Raw genomic sequence first — 20192 nt, 5'->3', positions numbered from 1 at the left:
TTTGAAGGCGTTCAGTGGAGCTGCGCACCTGGCAGGTACCTCGGTGCTCCCTTTCAGCACTTAAAACACCCTTCAACTTACTGGAATAATGTTACGGCCGAACTGAAAGATCGCACATCAAAATGGAATTGACTTGACATGTCCATCTTTACGAGGTCCACAGTGTGCAATATGTTCTTGACTGCAAAAGTGTGGTTTGTGCTTCAAGTTTTGAACTGTTCGCGATTGAATATACAGAAAATTTACCGTGTTTTTGCATTGTTTGTGTGGAAGAGCGCAGGAGAGCAAATGCGAACAGACAATCTCTTTCGACGCATATCCAAGGGCGGTCTCGGACGGCCTCATCTGTTTCTCCGTCATGTTGTCTCGCGTTTCCTTTTTCTACGAGACCAGACTAATCCACTTATACAGGTGATGCTTCAAACAAGGCTGGTCCAACACATTCCTTCCTTTTTTGTGTCTTCCCACATTGGCTCTCCTGCTAAATTAGTGGGCTTCGTAAAAGAAGTGGTTGATTCTTTTAAATTTCTGACGGTGAGGTACTCGCTCGAATATTTATCCAATGTTTCGCGCCGAAAATTGTACCGCGACCTTATCGATAATTTGTTTCCGGCACCGCTGTGCAGATCTCTTTATGCTGGTGAACCAGGGCAGGACGTCCTAGTTCGTGTGAAAAAAAAAGTGTATTCCTCCGTCAGCCAAAACCTTTTTCTTCCGAGTCCATAGCGACACCCTGCCTGTCAAGCTTTGAATGGGCAAACGAGGCATGATTGTCCCAGGGGGTGTCAACTGCCCACAGTGCAAAGTCCCCGAAACTATCGAACATAGTTTTTTCTACTACTGGGACGCAGTGTTCTTTTGGGGCATCCTGCAAGGAACTTTAAAAAAAGACCTGTGCTTAACACCCCGTTCTATTCGTTTTCTACCAATTGGAGTAAACGAGAACCTTCCGCTAGACATGATTATGGTTCTTGGGTTGTTTAGCTTGTGGAAGTCGCGGATTACGGTAAGACACGCAGAGCAATTCCCTCGGTCAGCGCGTATTTTCTTTATTGATTATGTTGTACAGGTAAAGAGTGCTTACGAACAGAGCGAATACCCGCCTGAATGGATTAGAGTGTTTGATAGCCTCACAGGCATGAAGGAATTTTAATCACCATCCGCCCATAAGCACTGGGTTTGCTCATTTTAAAAGTGTAAATAATGTGTGAATGCATGTATGATTGTGTCTGTATTCCTGAATAAAGAAATAAAAAAAATTCAGTAGCTCAGTGGGAAGATGTTCGCTTCCCAAGCAGCGGGAGCGGGTTCGATCCCTATTAGGGGCGTACAATTTTTTTTCAAACATTTTGCAATGTCTACATTTCTTTTATCGTTTACAACTATCACTGAAAAAAAAAAAAAAAAAAACACAATCGTTGTGGAAGATACGTCACTGAACTGAATGGTATGGGATTGCATTTTTGACACCTGCGAACTCAATGTGGTCACTTTCCACAAAATGCAAGGACCATATGAAATGGGTGGAGTCCGCTTTCCGAAGTTCCCGTAACTGTTCTACAGGGATTGCAGCCAGCCATTGATCCCGACCCCCGTTGATCTTTCGGAAACTTGTGCACTCTGCCGCACAATATGCCACTTTCAGATGCAGGACATGTGAAGCAGTTCTACACGCAACACCTTGGGAGTATTAGCGGCGAGATGTTTTGGTGGCGCCCTCCTATGGTTCCCCTTTGTGACGTCATTACCTTGTGAACAACAAGTTCGATGGTGTTTGTAAATAGCATGGCGGAAGCCTGAAATCATTGCGCTCTCAAAGCAACATTGCCAACACCGTCGAAATTAAAGTTCTTTCATTCCTCTTATTTCCGTCGATGGTATACCCTTTCCGACGTCATAGTCAGCTTTTGGGCCAATCGTGGAAGGCCGACCACAGCGACGCTTTCGGTCGCGCACGTCGCTTTCGAAGCCGATCACGGGAATTCACCACGAGCACTCACTACAAATTGGCAACATTTAAATGTACAAAACAACTCATCTTGAAGTACAGAACAGCGAGTGGAACAAACATAACTGCAAAGGAATCGCACGGCAAACGGATTCCGCATCGCATTTTGTCTGCTGCGCACGGAAGAAAAAAAAAATCGCACGGTCGGGTGTAGCTACGTGACCTCCGCCCACTCGCTCTCTCTCCTCTCCACTTCTCTGTGCGGTGCGAGAGTTTCGGCTTCAGTTTCGGGCAGTTGCGTTTTTAAGCTTTATTAAAAAAAATACGTGACTCGGTAGCAAAATAATAGAGAGTTTTAGCTTACCGCGTACCGGGCGACCGCCGGGGTTACCGCGACCGCGACCATCGAGCCGGTACCGGACCGAGAGCGTAGCGGGTAAAGAACGTTTTACCGCCGAATTCATAGATGTCACTCCGAGTCATGCCAAGTGAAGGGCGACCCTTCACTTACAGAAGGGCGGTTGAAGGGGCACTTCCACTTGAAGTGAGGTTTACCATTCTGAAATGGCACTTCGCTTTCACTCGAGCAAGTGAAGGGAGCCCTTCTACGGGATGCGTCCGGGAGCGAGAGTAGAAAAGAAATTTATATTTATACTTTGCGTAAGACCACAAAAGTAAGTTAATTCTTAGTGTGTTTACATAATTTGTGTTTATAAAGAAATATTAGCACATAACAAACATGTTGCGATTTCAGAAACGAACGTAGCTCGTGCATCTTCTTTCAAACTAAATTGGCCAGCAATATAGCCATCAATATCCATGCTGAATACATTCCAAGTCCTTCCGATATCCTTGTTCCAACGCCACCACCGCCGTTGCCTTTTCGTGTTTACTTGCCCTGCTGGTTTGTTCTTTTAAAGTTTTCATTTCCGTAGCGTGTAATGGATAAGGCCAAGGCACCCGCTGCGCGGTTCACAGAGATCGAAAAGGCAATACTGATGGAACTTGTAATGACGTACAAAAAAATCATCGAATGTAAAAAGACCGACGAATCGTCGTTAAACAAAAAAAAGGCAACTTGGATTCGACTCTGCAACGAGTATAACTGCAACCACGGTGTATATCGACGGGACGTGAAACAGCTAAAAAAATGGTGGGAAAATGTGAAGGCCAAAGCGAAGAAGGACCATTCCAAAGAAAAAAACAAGGTCCACAAAACAGGCAAGTCTCTCGTTCAGGTTTCTCATCGCGCTGAAAGTGCCTCGGAATGAGCGATGGGTCACATTTGTAGCCCGAACTGTCGTTCACAAATTCGCCCTTGTTTCGAACTGTTGTTTCTGGAATACCTGTCATGGGGGATGGAGCGTGAACGTGCGCAGACAAGTCGGTTATGCAACCTAATGCTGTCAGTTGAATACCGTAGTAACCTGACAATGGAGCAGCATGAACGGAACCTGAGCACGATATAATACTACCGTTAAATCAGTAATTCTACTTGCAGTTTTTGCGGCGGACATGTACAGTAGATCACAACTGACAACACCCAGATGCTCAATATTTCATTTCATTACGCATGGGGCAGAGGGGATGAACATTCCCTATCAGCAAATGCATGCCTATAAATCGGGGTATATTTAAAAAGGAAAACAGATCTTAGATAACATTAGAACTTGGAGTGCCTAGATTGACTACTGTTTGCTCCTTTAGGAGGGGGGCCACCTGGCAAGCCAATGAGCGCCACCTCCGTGCTGGTTGGGGCGGTGGCCTCACACGTGTTCAACAGACAAGAAAATATGGAGGACAGCGATGGGGCACCCTATCTGCCCCCGGTCTGCAGCCTCCCAGTTCTCCGACTACTGCAGCCGATGCTGGACGGCGAGGAGGACCCTCTTGATGCCGACTTGGGTAGAATGCTTGAACCGTTTCCATGTCTTGACCTGTACTTTCTAAACTGGTACCTTTTCGTCTTTACCCACTGATCTTCTCATGGATATGCATGGATACGGTTATAGATCATAATGAGTCTGCCTTCAGAAATGTTTCACCTGGTGTTCCTCAGTAGTACATACTGGCACCCCTACGTTTTTTAATAATCATGAATGACCTTGCAGCAACCATCTCATCTAATATTAATCTTGTTGCAGATGACTGTGTCGTCAATAACAAAGTAAAAAGTGTGCATGACAACATTCAATTTCAAGATAATTTAGTAAAAATGAACAAATGGTGCGAACAGCATGTACATTACTTATGTACAAGGTAACATATATCATTGCAGGGCTGGGTTCCATACAGCTTCAAAACAGTACATGGCAACTACTGCAGACTAACAATGACCATACTCCCCTGACAAAGAAACAAACAGCACAGGGTATTAAAATAATCATAGCATGATTTCTGCCAAGAAATATCTATACCAAGCACTCCAAAAGGTGGAAACGGTTAAGTGATCTAGTGGCCTAGTTTATGGCACAGGTTCAAAATGGATGAAAACATTGTTACACATTAGATCAGCAGCAGAAAAAAAAAATCAAATACTTCAAATTGCAACTGCATGAAAAACAAAAATACAATCTCAAACTTATAAAAACCCTTTCTACTCTTCATGTATGTCCCATTGTTCACTTCATAACTTCTACGTGTTCTTTCAATTGCAGAGGAGCCCGGTTCACCAGCTGGGCCTGCCTCAGACGTCGGTGCACCACTGTCACCAGCGGCTGCCTGCATCGCTGATAGACCTGCAGCAGCCCCAGCAGCTTGCCTGATTAGCCAGACATCTACTGCAGGGTCACCAGCTCCTACACCTGCGGCTGCTGCAGCGTGCAACAGTGGTAGTGCGGCAGCAGCTGTGGGCAGTGGTGCCCGCCAGGTCGGAGGACGCATGGCGCTGCTGGAAAGGAGCCTCGCAGAGGAAAACGATATGAGGATGGCCTTTGTCCAGCAGGAGCATGCCCTGCGCTGCAACTTCCTTGAACAGGACCACCGCGACGCACTCAGCAAGAGAGCTGCGCTGCATGAAATGGAAATTAAATTGCGCGAGGACGAGCTGAAAAAAAGAAATGCCATTCACGAAATGGAGATGAAGCTCCTGTGTATCAAGGAAAACATACTGCTGCAGGAGCTGAGCCAGAAGGCTGCACAATAAATCATGTTCAAACTGCTATGCCTGCTTTACTGATGGTTCACTTTTAAAGTCAAACTGAAGTATCACACACTTGGAAGTACGACTCCTCACCTTCATGGCCTGTGTGATGGGCCTCTTGAGCCTACGTGCAGCTCACGTAAAGCTCAGCAGAATGATGTTCTGCCGGATACGCAGACCCGAAGGAGAGTCCTCCGGGAGAATCGGTGGCAGGTGTGGCTGCCGCCGCCTTCTGGCATTCCGTGCCCTGGGACTTGGTGGCGGGGGTGGAGGAGGAGGTAGGGGCTCATTTCTTGCACGTCCCAGATTATGCAAAGCCGCACACGCGGTGATGATGCTGCATGAGTGGCGAGTCTTGTGCTGGAGCCGCATATCCAAACAGGGAAATCGTCTCTTCCAGACCCCAAAGGCCCTCTCGACGGAGTTCCTCGTTCGGATCTGGGCCTTGTTGTACCTAAATCAAATTATAAGGCATGTGATCGATTTTTAGGCATCTGGGAACATACTTGCAATCACTGTATTTTCTTTTTCAGTATGGAAATGCAGGTTGACATTCTTTTGTCGAGGTTAGATATGTTTTATTGACAACTTTTCGTGCACGGACGGCTTCATGATACTGTTGACATCTCATGGAAACTTTTTCGTTCTTGCGACATTTCGTCGACAAACGTTTTCTTCTGCTAGGTGGATTGAATTTAGTGGTCGCGGTCGTCAAATCTTATGATTTTTTTTTCATTTGCCTAATGCTGAAAAAGAAAAATTAGACTGAATTTACTTTTTAGTGAATGAACCACCGACGGCGGGGCAAGCTATGTCTTAAACAGACCACACGATCACACCTCGCTTTGCTCCGCTCTGCTAGGGGAAATGGTTCATTAGCGATGTGCGCGACCAAAAGCGCCGCTGCGGTCAGCTTTCGACGATTGGCCAAACCGTGGGCATATGAGCATTGTCAGATTGTCAGCTTTGACGGTGTTACTTTCGGATTGCAATGACTCCTAGCTTCCACTGTGCTTTTTAGACACACCACCGAAGTCGTCGTCGCACCTGACGGTAAGTAGACAGGATAACAACTGGTGACGTCACGTCGAGGCAAATCCCACTCGTGACGTCACGGATGGAAACCATAACAGGGCGCCATTGAAACATCTCGGTGCTAAAATAATCTCAAGTTCGAGCTTGCACCAAGCATTGTCGAAACCGCCAAGGGTTCGGCAAGGTAGGAAAGAACATTGGATATCGGCGAAGTGATCTGTCCATGAAACGCTTGAAGAACTGTTTGTCACCGGCAATGACTGCCTGCTATTACAGACATTAGTGATGTTGTCAGTGCAGTACCAAAACAAATCTTATACTTCTGCCGATGATTTGGCTCACCCAGACTTGTACACGTTACTGAAAAATAGTAAGGAATTACATTTACAATTACTCGAGGCTAAAATGTAATTTATTACAATTACAATTACCCTCCCATGAAAGTAACTGACCGTTACCCCAAAAAGTAATCCGTTACTTTCGTGGCGTTACTTTTAACATTATCGCCTTCAAGTAAGAAACAAAGGGAAGAGGGTTATTCAAGTTCTTATTGTTGCCACCTGTTCCATTTAATGACCTTGAGCATTTTGAGCAACAGCTGGCTCTCGAAAGTCTCGTCAGACATTTTGCATTATCTCTTACTCAATATGTCGACTGCTACGCTGAACACAATTTGAACTGAGGCACTGGATGGGAGTGTCATACTGTTCCTCACGAATGCTTCATGCTCTGCATTGAGCTTTTTCAGCGAAGCAAGGGAAGTACTATTTTCCTCGCGAATGTAGTGCAAAGCTTCGTCGTTGCAGCCGTTGCCTGCTATTTGAGAGATTTAGTAGATCCTTCCGATACCTCCCATACCCGCGATAACGGTACCCGATAACGATATGATGCATACGCAAAGACGGCGGCGAAGTATCGGATATCGCTATCGGAGTCATCGGACCGATCTACTAAAATTCTCCATTATCTAAATCGCGAAGCTGTAGAAGTCATCAACAGCAAAACATAGTTGTAACAGTAAGGGGATAAATAAATAATAAATAAGGTTTGGCTCGATATTCTTTTTCCTTTGGTTCTGAACAGTTTGAGCCTCACTTGAGACGTTGGCGAATAAAAAAAAGTTTCCAGTATATAAATATAAGTAATAAAAGAAAAAGGACACTCATAACAACAATTAATTACAGCGTCGGTTAAAACAAGGAAATGTAAACGCACGTTTGTCGTGTGTACTTTTCTTGGTGCTGTTCAAAAACGCACGGAGCACGGACCGACTGCAGTTTACTCCGGTGTTCTCCAGATAGACGTCCGGTGATGCCACGGGCAGCGAAGGGCAGAGTACTAAGTAAGCCGCGCTATGGCCCCACTCACGAATTTCACTCTCTCCTCAAGCCCAGAATATCAAGTCTACGTCAGCCACCATTATGTTTTATTTGTAAAAATATCTGCTTGAGATAAGATGCCTCCTGCTGGGGCAAAACAGGAAGAAGAAGAAGTGCTCGCAAAAAGCTGACTCACAAAAAGGGTAGGGTAGACGGAGCGTCGAAGAGGCGCACAATCACTTGCTGTCTTCCTCTCCCCGTCTTCGATCGCAAAGAAAAAACAAAGGAACTAAAAAAAAGCGGAAATGACTTGCCCCCCCCCCCCCCCCTTTTTTTTTTGTAGAATTGTTCATTTGGATATTTTGACATTGATGTTAGGGTCTAAAGAAAAGATAGATTCAGGGGCTTGGTGTTGCAAAAAAAGGGTTTGCGGAACTGAAGAGTGCCAAGCCTCTCTTTGCGCTGGTCGATTCGCGTGACAGTGTCACTAAGCTCGACTTTACAAAAATGAAAAAAAAAAAAAAAAAACTTTATTTAGAATTGGGGGAGGGGGGGGGGGGTTGGTTCTGTCGAAAAAAAAAATGTAACGGATTACAAGGAATCCGTTACGTAAAAAATGTAACGGAATTACTTTAAAATTACTCTAGAAAATATGTAATTAATCCGTTACTAAATTACTGATAAATGTAAGGGATTACAAGTAATTTCGTTACTTGTAACGGATTACGTACAAGTCTGGGCTCACCTCCCTCCGGGACTATTTGCCGCTCCAGGGTTTGCGAGCGGCGTCATCAGGAAAGGGAGACAGGCATAGCCCATATCCCCCAGCAGGACGCCGGGCACTCTGCTCTCCTCGTAAAGGGCACGCGCACGACTGCCATCAAAGGTGCGGCTGTCGTGCACAGATCCTGGCCAACTTGCCACAACATCAAAGAACTGTAGCTGTGGGCCGGTGATGGCCTGCAGGTATATAACATTGCATTAATACGGCAATTTGGGCCAGTTGGCTCATGCTCGAAAACAAGTGAAACAACTGCCCCCCCCCCCCCCCCCCCCCCCCCCCCCCCGGGGCTGGCTACGTGCCTGTTGCCCGTAAATAACGTCGCATATGCAAGCTAGGTATAGGCTGTGCAATGGCTATTTCGAGCGGGCCCAGAGGTGTACAATAAGCAGCAACAACACAGCTGATGAAAGGGTTTCCCTATGTTTTACAATGATCGGGTTGAACAGCTGAAATCGTTTTGCGTGAGCATTACCCATGCTTCCCAGCCTGGCAGTTTAGTAGGCAAGCTACGTCAATAAAGGGGGTATAAGAAATATGAGCTCACCTGGACGTTCAGGGAGAAGACTCCTTTCCTATTGCGATAAACTTCCGCATCATCTCCGCCGGGGCTTCTGATGCGCACGTGGGTGCAGTCGATGCAACCCGTGACGCCAGGAAACTGCCCCATTGCGTAGAAGTCGCGCATAACGCCGTGGTACTCCGACGCAGCCGGGAAGTGCACCAGCCTTCGGAAGAGCACCCTCGCGATGAGCGTCGTCACCGTCCTCACTGTGCGGCAGACAGTCGGCTGGGAGACATGCACCAGGTCTCCCGCTACCATCTGGAAGGTCCCGGCGCCGTAAAAGCGAAGGGTGACCAGCAACTGGAGCAGGGGGGTGAGCGGCAGTCCTCGGTTGTCGCCGGTTTGCTGGAGAGGCAGCAGCGTCAGGAGTTCCCTCACCGTCGTCTTCGTAAAGCGATATCTCGCGAGGAACTGGCGGTCACTGTACAGCTCCATCGGGTTCAGGCGGTCCGATAGATTACGCCGCGGCACCGACGGACCGAGCGGGTACATAACGCCGAACACAAGGTCGCACGCACGAGTAGCGAACTCAAAAGACGCGATCCTGCGAGCGGCATCACTCCGATAACCCGGGTAACCCGCCATCTTTTGCGATGAAGGGAGGCTCGAGTGTAGTTGAAGGGCGGTGCCACCGCTCACTTGAATTTTTTCGAGAAAAGTCCGAGTGAAGTGCGAGGCGAGGGAGCGTTTCGAGTGAAGGGGGATTTATGAAACGTAATGACACCCACTCAAGGGCGTTGGAAGTTAAGTTCGAGTGAAGTGGGATCTATGAATTCGGCGGTTAGCATACCGTAACCGCACCTGACCGCGCCTATGGAAGTTTCTTCTTTCTCCAGCGGCTGGAAAAAGTCATGATGATGATAGTGAATACCGGCGTGGTTCGTTTTTAAAGCGGTACATTTATTTGGACAAATGCCGCATAAAAAGCCACGTTTAAAAAATATTTTCCTCATTACGAGTAGTTATAGTGGTACTTCCTTGGTATACGACCAAGTAACTTAATTTGTCAGCTAAGCTGTTGGATACTGGTCGCGCCTCAAGCCAAACGCATCCGTCGTTGGATCCTCTACTTTTCTTTCATATATTTGTTTGTTCCCTGTGATAAAAAAACAAAACAAAAAACATGCGGTTACTTGAAGAGATTTGTGGCAACTGGTAATTTATTGGAGCGCGCAAATGAATAGAAAGCTTATTGGAACGAATGCAAGCCAAAAGAAAAAGTGAAATTGGTCGTTGTGTGAATATTTACACAGCGCGAGGTTAGTCTGCCTGAATTTGGCGATACTGTTTCTTCGCTGTAGATGGGCAGTGTGGCCAGTGCGGTACGACCGAAAACCTGGAATCTTTAACGTGCACCACCAGTCATGGTTATACGAACGCAGCCGGTACGATGCTCGTCCAGATCGAACCGGGCAGGGACGGGGATTTGAACCCAGTGCTCTGAGCTCTGCAGCGCGAGCTTTCGCTACACGTGCTCCGAGCTGTGGTGCGTTAGCCCACTCGGCCACCGTTCTCTTTTTTTTTTTTTTTTTCTTTATTGCCAGGCATAAGTATCAACAAAAAAAGGTACAGAATGATAAAAGTAGACGCGATGGTTAGACAAACACTACATACACAAAATTAAAAAGGTTTCAAAGGCAGCGCTTCTTCTAGAACAGGCACCCAATCCGGGCAACACTCCTGCGCTTTCCACACCTCAATGACGTTGCGCAAAGAAACACAAAAATAATCAGAAACCGGCCTAGCATCAACTTCTGCATGACGAACCGCCATGCGCGATTTCCAGATGCTGTGTAGACCCAAAAGCATAACCAAGTCGTAAGGGACACAATTATCATTTTCTATGCTTAGATACCGGATACCCTGTGGATCCAACGGAAAATCCTTTTTCAATGTGCGTTGCAGCACGTCCCAAAAAAAAAACCCCATCCCAACAATCTAGAAAGACGTGTTCTACAGTCTCCGGTTTTTGACACAGTAAACAATTTACCCCCCACGGTACAAACAGACCCTTATCCTCCATCCATGTCTTCACCGGCAGGACACCAGTATGTAATTTGAAGAAAAAGGTTTTAACACTCGGCGGAACTGTCATTTTCTTAACTCGCTGGAGGACATCCTGCCCCTCCCCAAAGACATACAAAGACCTATACAACGGGACCGGGAGGACAACATCAAGAACGTCTCTGTACAATTGTTTTCGAGATACCCCGCTCAGATATTGTAAGGAAAAACGTGCACACAAAAACCGAGTCGCTTGCACCACCTCACGGAAATAACCATAAATTCCCCCTTCGCATGCCCTCACAGAAGAAACGACAAGCTCTGGTAATGCGCTGGCCAGGCGCACCTGACACACTGTGCGCAGAAAAGGTTCATTCACGTCGCGAAGAAAAATAAAGCGGTTTACAACCTGCCGCAAAAATAGGTGCGCCAAGGAGAGTCCCCCGGCGCGCACGCGCCTGAAAAGGTTCGTGCGGCTTGTTCTTTCCCAGGTGGATCCCCAGATAAAAACCGCAAAAACACGATGCAATCTCTGCACGTTGATACGCGAGCAGTGCAAGACCTGAAGCACATACCACAGTTTACAGACAAAGAATAAATTGCACACTGTGGCACGCGCAAACATCGACAAATCCTTCCCTTTCCACTTTTCCGTTTTTTCTCGAAGATCCACAGCCTGCCCTCGCCAGTATGGGTCACTGTCGCGATAATTTTCTAACGGTATCCCTAAGTATTTGACTGGTGTCGTTACCCAGTTCACGTTTTCAAAAATACTAGGCTTTGCATCCCAATCTCCATGCCAAAAACCTAAACATTTGTGCCAATTTACGGCACTACCGCTAAATCTGCAAAACTTTTTCACCAGCTTTACTGCCTCGCTTATGCCACCTCTATCGACCCAAAATAGTGCGATATCATCAGCGTAAGATAACAATTTTACTTCGCACGATTGCAGTTTAAACCCCCTAATACTTTCGCATCTAATAATACTTAAACAAAACGACTCTATGTAGATACAAAACAGAAGGGGTGATAAGGGACAACCTTGACGGAGAGAACGGGACGCTTCAATGCGTTCACTGACAACTTTGTTGATAATGAGACTCGTGGAACACTTTTTGTACGCCATACGTACACCCCCGAGCAGAACTGTGCCGACATTTACGTGTTCTAGCACGTTGAACAAAAGTTCGTGTGACACCTGGTCAAACGCTTTTTCCAGATCAATCTGGAGCATAGCAACCACGCGTTGCATACAGTCACAACACTCAAGGACACTTCTGGCGACGTGAATATTCGTTACTATGGTCCGTCCTCTAATTCCGCACGTTTGGTGAGGCCCTACTATGCCTGTTATCACTGATTGCAATCGTTTTGCTAAGATTTTCATAAATATTTTATAATCAACGTTTGTTAGACTGATTGGACGGTACGCCGACACCTGCCTAAGCTTTATCTTGTCCTCGCTTTTGGGAATGAGTATTGTATGGGAACGCCAAAAAGACGGTGGTAGTAATTTACGCTCATAGGCTTCAGCGTAAACCCTACACAATACCGGACTAACCTCATGCTTAATCGCCTTGTAAAAGGCCGCGGTTAGGCCGTCGGGGCCGGGCGACTTTCCAGGATTCAAATGCTCAATAGCATTTTCGACTTCATCTACGGTAATCTCAGCTTCTAAAAAGGAAGTTGTTTCACTATTTAACCGTGGTAATAGGCACATAAACTCGCTTTTAAAATTCGCTAAATTAACGGTTCGGTGAGAAAACAGATTTTTGTAGAATTCACAAAAAGCCTTCTCTATTTCTGCGCTATCTCTTGTAACGGCCCCGTGATATTCGATTTCGACAATCTCGTTGCGCCTAGCGTACCTTTTCTCAGCCCCGAGAGCTCTTTTTGTCGGTGCTTCCCCACAGAACAACTTTCCTGCCCGCGCTCTAACCAGTGCTCCGTGGTACCGCTCCTTATCAAGAACTTCCAACTTGGATTTCAAAGTGCTTATGTCATCTTTATAAACACCAGGCGAACGACTCTCTTCGCTGATAAGTAACTCAAGATTACTGCGCAGAAGCGATTCTTTTTTTCTTTCTCTATACTTTATCGAGCTCGCTCTTTCCATTGCTTTCATTTTAATTTCTTGCTTAAACTGTTCCCATTTTAAAGCGTAGTCATTCACTTCCCCTTTGAAGATTCCTCTTAAGCTATCCTTGACAGCGGCCATGAAATCATCGTCACTCATGAGTTTACTATTTAATTTCCAAAGCTCCCAACAGAAATCTTTTCTTCTTGCCTTGGCGCTTGCAAGTGTAAACAAAACTAAACAGTGATCACTAAATGACACGGGTATCACACGATATTCGCTGCACTGAGGAAGAATCTCTAAGGAAATATATGCTCTATCCAAACGGGCATGACTTGACCCTTGAAAATGAGTATAAGGTACATTTCTAGTGTCCCCCAAACAGTCCCCAACATCTTCTAACCCACAGAAACTTACAATTTCATTTAAAACAACAGTACTCGCGTCCCTAAACGGAAGTGCACTCGTTTTATCTCGTGCCGAAAGCACACAGTTAAAGTCGCCAACAAAGATGACTACACGCTCCGTCGCAAAGAAAGACCGAATATCCTCAAAAAACGTTTTTCGTTCTTCGGCTGTGTTATGCGCGTAAATGCAAACGACTCGCCACTCGTGCGACAAAAATGCCATATCACAGACTATTAGTCGACCCGATTCTGAGGTCGTAACCTTTTGCACTTCCGCTCCCAGGCTCGCGCGAACTAACAACAGACACCCTGCCGATGCTCCTACTGCATGACTGACGCACACGCTATAGTTAGCAGTAAAAGGCCACACCATACGCTCTGTCTGGTCATCCCTTTCGACCTTCGTTTCTTGCAAAGCGACTATGTCGAGGTCCTGCTCTACGACTAGACGATACAACTGCCTTTGCTTTCTTCTCTCAGCGAGCCCCCGTACATTTAAGGTCGCTATACGTACAGGCTTTTCGAGCGTGTTTATCGTGAAGTGGGACCAGGCACAGCGTACGGAGCTTACCCTTTTGGCGCGTCTTCATACACGGCAGTCCTCTCTCACAGTGGTGGCCTAATGGGACAGCTTCTCGCGGGAATGCGGTGACGATGACCGCTGCGGACTGTCGACGCCTTTCCACCCCGCCGCCACCTTCCACTTCCGTTCGAGCTGTCGTAGCCGCCGTTCCTGAGATAACTCAGCACCGCCTTCATGGCGACGCTTCACGGCAGTCTTGTCAAGGTCCATTTCAGAGACGGTGGGCTCACTGTCCGTCGCGGCAACGTCCCTTGCATCGCCTTCCGGCACAGAAGACGTCGACGAGTCTTCAACAGCAGGACCAGAAGCTGCAGTCTCCTGCTGCTTCGCTCCCACGACGCTCGCCTTCTTCGGGCCGGTGTCTGGCCGGCCGCCCTTGTCAACCGGGGTGGGCTGCTCGGTCGAAGTCGCAGTGGGAGCCGCCGCTCTTTCCGCCTCCTCCTCGTCCATGAGGAGGTCATTCTGGTCATCACCCGCACCACGTACCGCAGCTCGTGCGTACGAGCGCACACAGTCCTGCGGCTCGTGCCCGTAGGCGCGGCACTCAGAACACCTTGGGGCCCGGCAGTCCCGCCGGATATGCCCAGTCTTGCGGCACCGGAGGCAAATCGGAGCTCGTCCAGGCACTACGACTGGGACCGTTCCGATTCCGAAACGCAACTGGTGCGGAAGGCGCTCGAGGGTGACTCCCTCCCGGAGTACGATGCGTACAATCCGGGTGGTGGACTCGGCCCCCTCGAAGCCAGCCACCTTCCACCGGTCAAAGAAAACGTGCTTTACCTTGCCGTAATCCGCGAAGGCCTTTCGGATGTCCTCGTTTAAGACGTCGAACGACACCCAGTGAAGTTTCACTCGAACTTCCTGCCTCGTTGGGTAGACGACGAGGCATGTGCGGCCTTTGACTTCGAGCCGCCCCGCTTCGACCAACTTGAGCTTGGCCACGTCGGTATGAAGTTTGAGCAGCCAGACGTGGGACATTTGATATGCCCCGATGCCAGCCACTTCCCTGATGACACCCAGTTTTTCCAGCGGCCGCCGAAAATCCTCAATGCGGTACGGTCTTCCGGCAATGTCGCAGTGCAGAACAACTGCCTTCTTCATTGCATCACCTGATGGCAAGGGCGGCAAAGAAATGCGATATTCCTTCGGAGCGAAAAAATCCGAGTCACCGCGGCCGGCGTCGACCGTTATCGCAGCTCCGTGGGAGCCAGCCATCCTGCGTCCGCTCCAATCGGCTGCCGGAAACAGAATCCTCGGCCACCGTTCTCCCACGAATGCAAGCAAACAGCATCATCCTGTACGCTGCTTGTTTGCATTCGCAGCTCCATTGCCATCAGCACCAGTCTCTAATGTCGGCTAGGTGGCTCAGGTTGCCGCCCGAAACAAGGGGCATAGCAGTTACCATCCATCTATTCAACCGGCCTGTCCGGCGGCCATGGAAGCCCGGATTTTTGCTATGAACCTCGGGTAGGCGAAAGCCTTTATAGGCCAACCAGAGCCGCTTCACTTGCCCTTTCCCATGTTATGTGGTGCGACGATTGTTTCTAGACGCCTCCCCCGCCATTCCAAAACAGTAAGTGATTAGTCTACGCCGGCCGTCGGAGCCGATGCCCGGCAGTCGCCATTGACGGTAAACGCGGTAAACCGAGTAGCGTGGCATAATTGGCGCATGCGCAGTTCTGCAGTGACGGTCGCGGTAGCCCCCCGGTCGCCCGGTAGGCGGTAAGCTAATACTCTCTATTAACTGGGTAGTATTCCGACACCATAATAAATCGCCTAGCAAAAAATTAAAAAAAAAGGTTGTTTTGGGTTGTCAGTGTCCTTTTAATCACATTCTACGTTTTTTTTTTTTTTTTTACGTTTTCGTGACTTTGAATTTCCCATAAATATGCGGATGCAGACGAGGCTGTACACACTGAGGTAAAAAAAGCGCAATCACGCGGTTGAATGAAGAATGGTACAAGATACCCTATTGAAAAAGATTTTTTTACCGGAATTGCATTTCCAGTAAAAAAATACATGTCTGGATTATGGGACTCTTTTCACTTTCGGCGAAGCCGTAACTTACCGGAGGTCACCTGATTTGCCTGGATTCACCAGAAATTACCGGAAGTCACCCGATTTGCCGCAATGCACCGGAACTTACCGTTTTTTTTTGTTTTTTTTTCGGACATCAACGGAAGGTTTTTAGGAAGAAACCTGCGAAACGTGGGTGGTGCATGTTTACCATATGCTGGACGATTTGGTGACAATTAAAATAGTTAGTTCATATACACGAACTCATGTTTACAAACAAACCGAAACGCCCCAAGCTGACGCCACCGGCGCCGCGCGTGCGCGATGGGGGTGTGTGCAAGAAGCTCGCCGTCACCCATAAACAAACCATTGAAATGCGATGTTATTGGCGTCGGTGTGAGTCCCCCTGCCCTTTTTCGCGTTAGAAATGTTGATTCGACGTCTTCCTGGCGATATCTGACTATCTTGAGCGGCGTCAGCGAAATTACTGATGCTCGCTACACCGCAAAACGTCACTTGAATAGTGTGACATGTGGCGATTCATTCCGCGTGGACGCCGCAGTATGTACGCTACAGCCTGATTCGCATGATGAGATTTCGCTCGCAATTTTCAGTCGCGACGCCGCTCGGGCTGCAAAAGCGTGAACCGTAGTTGAGAGGGTCGGCGTCGATACTGAAAATCTCAAGCAGAATCTGACCAAGTGAATTAGGCATAACAAGTCGGTGATGGTCACTGGTAACAATGATCAACATCTCCTTGTATCTACTGTTTACATCGAGCCTGCTTACCAACCTTTAAACTTTAGTCTTCCGAGGCCTTCACCAACTTCTTATCGCAAGTATCGGGCAACATTTGGTCTACGGGCCGGCGTCGTCTAAGAGAGCAGATGACAAGCAGAAATTTAAACCGTGCTCTTAAACGCAATAATAAAAAACTTAATTAAGGAAAAATAATTAACAACATAATTATCCTGGACTTTAATCATTTTCCTAAATGGGCCCCTGGCCCAGGACCAAAACGCCACAAGCCTTTTTTCGTTGGGATGAGTAGTTTTCGCAAGAGCGATTAGGCCTGCGTTCTCTGAAACACCCTCTCTCTCTCTCTCTCTCTCTCTCTCTCTCTATATATATATATATATATATATATATATATATATATATATATATATATATATATATATATATATATATATATATATATATATATATATATATATATATATATATATATATATATATATATAGCGTGTTTTTTTTTATTCTTACTCATTTGTTTTAAAAAATACCGTGAAAGCTACGCTAACGTGGTTTGTACAGTTTGGGTTATACGGCCAGGCGGACATTGTGTCGGCGGCTAATCTTTGCTATAAGTAGGCTAATTCATTAAAATTCGTTAATTTACTTTTTAATAACTGAAAATAGACATATAGTTTTAATTAGAAACTTGCCGAGCATCATCACTGCATTACTGTCATGTCTGCTTTATACATATCCGTGCTTCGAACATGTCTGAGGAAAGCTTTTGTGGGATAAACGTAGCAAGACCGTCAAGGAAGAAACGCCTCATACAGTATGCAGATTATTTTATGCATGATGTATATGAGCACCGTGACTGGGGCTTAACGTTTCCGGTCATTTCGTCGCGCTTTATCAAACCGACCCTCCTACCGACGAAGGTGCTTAAAGGGGTACTCCGGCTATTTTTTTATGGTTGTTGATTTGCCCCAAAATTGGCTCAACACACCGATTGACAGGGTCCTACGAGTCCCCAAGTATTGTCTGAAAAAAAAAAAATCGCGAAATCATTCCATTTTCGAATTTTGTTTTCATTGTGTTTCTCAAACCGGGAGCCCCTACTAGCAAGACTGAAGTGTGACGACAGAAATGGTATAAAGTGAGCAGTAAGAAATGTTCCCAACTGATTACAAGACGTTTGAGGGGGAGGGGGGGGGGAGAATGTTTGGTAACTGATTCATTGAGAAGCACGCAAAAACACTCGACATACTTTGTTTAAGACTACATTCACGACCTGAAAGTCTGTACCATGTGTGACGTCACACCACTGAGGAGCGCGCGAAAATTTGAATGCTGATTTCGGTATCATCTTCATTTACGGTTTTCTCAGTTGCTATTTTGAATTTCGAGAAAATAAACAGCATACCATGACGACTGAATTCCGAGTAGTCAGAAAATGCAATTTGTTTAGGTAGCTCAAAAAACGACCGTGGTACCCTTTTAAGTCGGTTGTCTTCCATCTTCTTTTCTGACAGAACGCTCGCCTGCATGACCGCTCCATCATCATGCTCCTGGGCGTCCTCATCGGCGTGGCGCCTGCCATCGTGGCGGTCTCGGAAAATCCTGCTGCGACCCTGTCAGTCCTAGAGAGAGCAGAGAATCACATCAGTGAACTGTCGAAGATCGTATTGGACTTGAAGAGTGAGACCGTTTTCAAAATAAACCTAAAGGCCGGCTTAGACGTGCAGCGCAGCACTACCTCTGCGCGGATTCAACACTAGAAACAGCGGTCACCTGGCTTTTTTTTAAACATGGTTCGCATTTAAGCAGTGCTGATGAGCACTTCACCAGCTCTGCGCACTGGCATAACGCAAACTCCGCGCCGCATTAGACAGAAGTCAGCCCTTTTTCCAGCACTGATTAATAGCGCTGCGCTGTATACGTGTCTGCAGGCCTTAACACAGGAACCAGTATGGTTTCCGTCGTCGCTCGCAGATGGCGGCAACCTATCCAGCTATAATAGAAGAATGGATAGTTGGGCGCGGTGGTGGGGAGTGGGGAATTCATCGTAGGAAACAGCGCGAAAAACAGACGACGACAAAGGGTATCGAGTCCAGCTCCGCTGGTCTTCCTTCTTCACGAGAGTGGAAAGACTGAACGATTTTTATTTCTTGGATTGTACATCCAACAGGTACGGTTGCTGTTGAAGTAAAGTTTTATATCTAAAACTGGTAGCGTACGATCAGTTCGTGTCTCGTGGGTGAACTTTGCGCCTTTGTCTCGTTCTAGAACGTTTCATTGTCTTTCGAGCCTTTTTATTTCCGTGATCTGTCACCACCTAGCCCAACTGTTGGTTTTGCTATGGTGAACTGTTAGCTCCGATAGCGCGTTCTCATTTGCTCTTGACTGAGGTTGACTGTGTTCCAGTGCAGGTGTGTGTAAGAGCTCTGCGCAAATGCTCTCCCGAACGTTGTGCATACGGCTTTTCGCAATAACGCACCGCGCTCATGTGCAAATGTTACCGCTCGTTCTCCACACTGCCCAAGCTAAGTGACTCAGAATGCAGTGCGGGTCGGTATGCTTGCAGACATTTTTGCGATTGTGCTCAAAATTTATGCTTCTAAAAACATGACTTAACATAACTGATTTATTCTTCTCATTCTTCTTTCTTGGGTCAATACGATCACTCTGCTGTCTCCAGAAAGCCTTCGCCCTCGAGATTGCGGAGACCTCCTAAAGGCTGGACAAATAAACAACGGAGTTTACGTCATTTTTCCGACCTCGGATTCCAAGGGAACATCGGTCTATTGCGATATGAACACCGACGGTGGGGGATGGACCGTGAGTATTTCAGTTCAAGCAATTGCATTCACACCCATCTCAATGTGTGTTTTTGTTATTTTAGACAAGTCACATGGCTTGTCGTCTATCCCAAAATATCCACCTGCAATGCATTGCACATTGTGTCCTGCGACACTGTTAGTGCGGACACGACATAGTCCCTCTTCCGCATTTTACGCACAGAGGCCAGTATGGGAAGAGTGCGTTTTGTCCAATACAGACGAGACACTGTTCCCATAACGTTTAAGTCGGTGTCAAACATAGAACATTCTACTATTCTGATGCTTTACCGAAGCCATTCAAAAGATATTTATTCGACTGCCAAACGATATTCACCTTTGCAAAAGTGCACCCCGCGTAGTTTAGAAAATTAAAGAAGAAGATTCAGGGGAGCTTTATAACATCGTCTTTATATTCACCTCCAGGTTATTCAAAACAGAGGCCAGTATGGGAACAGTGCCTACTACTTCTACCGAAACTGGACGGAGTATGCAAATGGATTTGGAGAGAGGGATAAGGAATATTGGATTGGTGAGTGTCGCACGCTAATGACGTCTAAAGTATCTCCCAGCTCTTATGGGGAGAATTTGGCAACTCTCAAGCTGTGCATCTCAACGACCTTATCGTTACCAGGTCCCGGAGAGCCGGATTAGCCATACGCGTCATACTTGATTCAGTACCTGAGCGCGCTTACCGTACTCTCATGCTGGGATGCCTCAAAATATTGACCCAAGCA

General features: G+C 46.9%; 3 protein-coding genes across 3 annotated transcripts in view; 2 read left to right on the top strand and 1 right to left on the bottom strand.

Annotated features, from left to right (window-relative positions):
* The window catches only part of LOC8042596 (techylectin-5A), a 61357-nt gene that overhangs the window by 10871 nt on the left and 30294 nt on the right, over positions 1–20192 (top strand). The window contains exons 2-4 of the mRNA XM_029978273.4: positions 18151–18316; positions 19317–19456; positions 19882–19987. Of these exons, the coding sequence (XP_029834133.2) occupies positions 18151–18316; positions 19317–19456; positions 19882–19987 (412 nt within the window). The remainder of the gene's footprint in view (positions 1–18150; positions 18317–19316; positions 19457–19881; positions 19988–20192) is intronic.
* LOC121045735 lies at positions 3424–5175 on the top strand. Its single transcript, XM_040498902.2, has 2 exons — positions 3424–3853; positions 4606–5175. The coding sequence occupies exons 1-2, from the start codon at positions 3679–3681 to the stop codon at positions 5091–5093; spliced, it is 663 nt and encodes a 220-aa protein (XP_040354836.1). The 5' UTR covers positions 3424–3678; the 3' UTR covers positions 5094–5175.
* LOC121045734 (putative nuclease HARBI1) lies at positions 4846–9563 on the bottom strand. The gene is made up of 4 exons (XM_040498901.2): positions 8773–9563; positions 8190–8404; positions 5184–5544; positions 4846–4958 (listed from the first exon to the last, which is right to left on the bottom strand). The coding sequence occupies exons 1-3, from the start codon at positions 9373–9375 to the stop codon at positions 5226–5228; spliced, it is 1137 nt and encodes a 378-aa protein (XP_040354835.1). The 5' UTR covers positions 9376–9563; the 3' UTR covers positions 4846–4958; positions 5184–5225.

The sequence above is a fragment of the Ixodes scapularis genome, unplaced genomic scaffold (assembly GCF_016920785.2).
Source record: "Ixodes scapularis isolate PalLabHiFi unplaced genomic scaffold, ASM1692078v2 PGA_scaffold1__304_contigs__length_218370807, whole genome shotgun sequence".
Lineage (NCBI taxonomy): Eukaryota > Metazoa > Arthropoda > Arachnida > Ixodida > Ixodidae > Ixodes > Ixodes scapularis.
The sequence above is the reverse complement of the archived record's forward strand: the minus strand, read 5'-3'. Positions and strand labels throughout refer to the sequence as shown.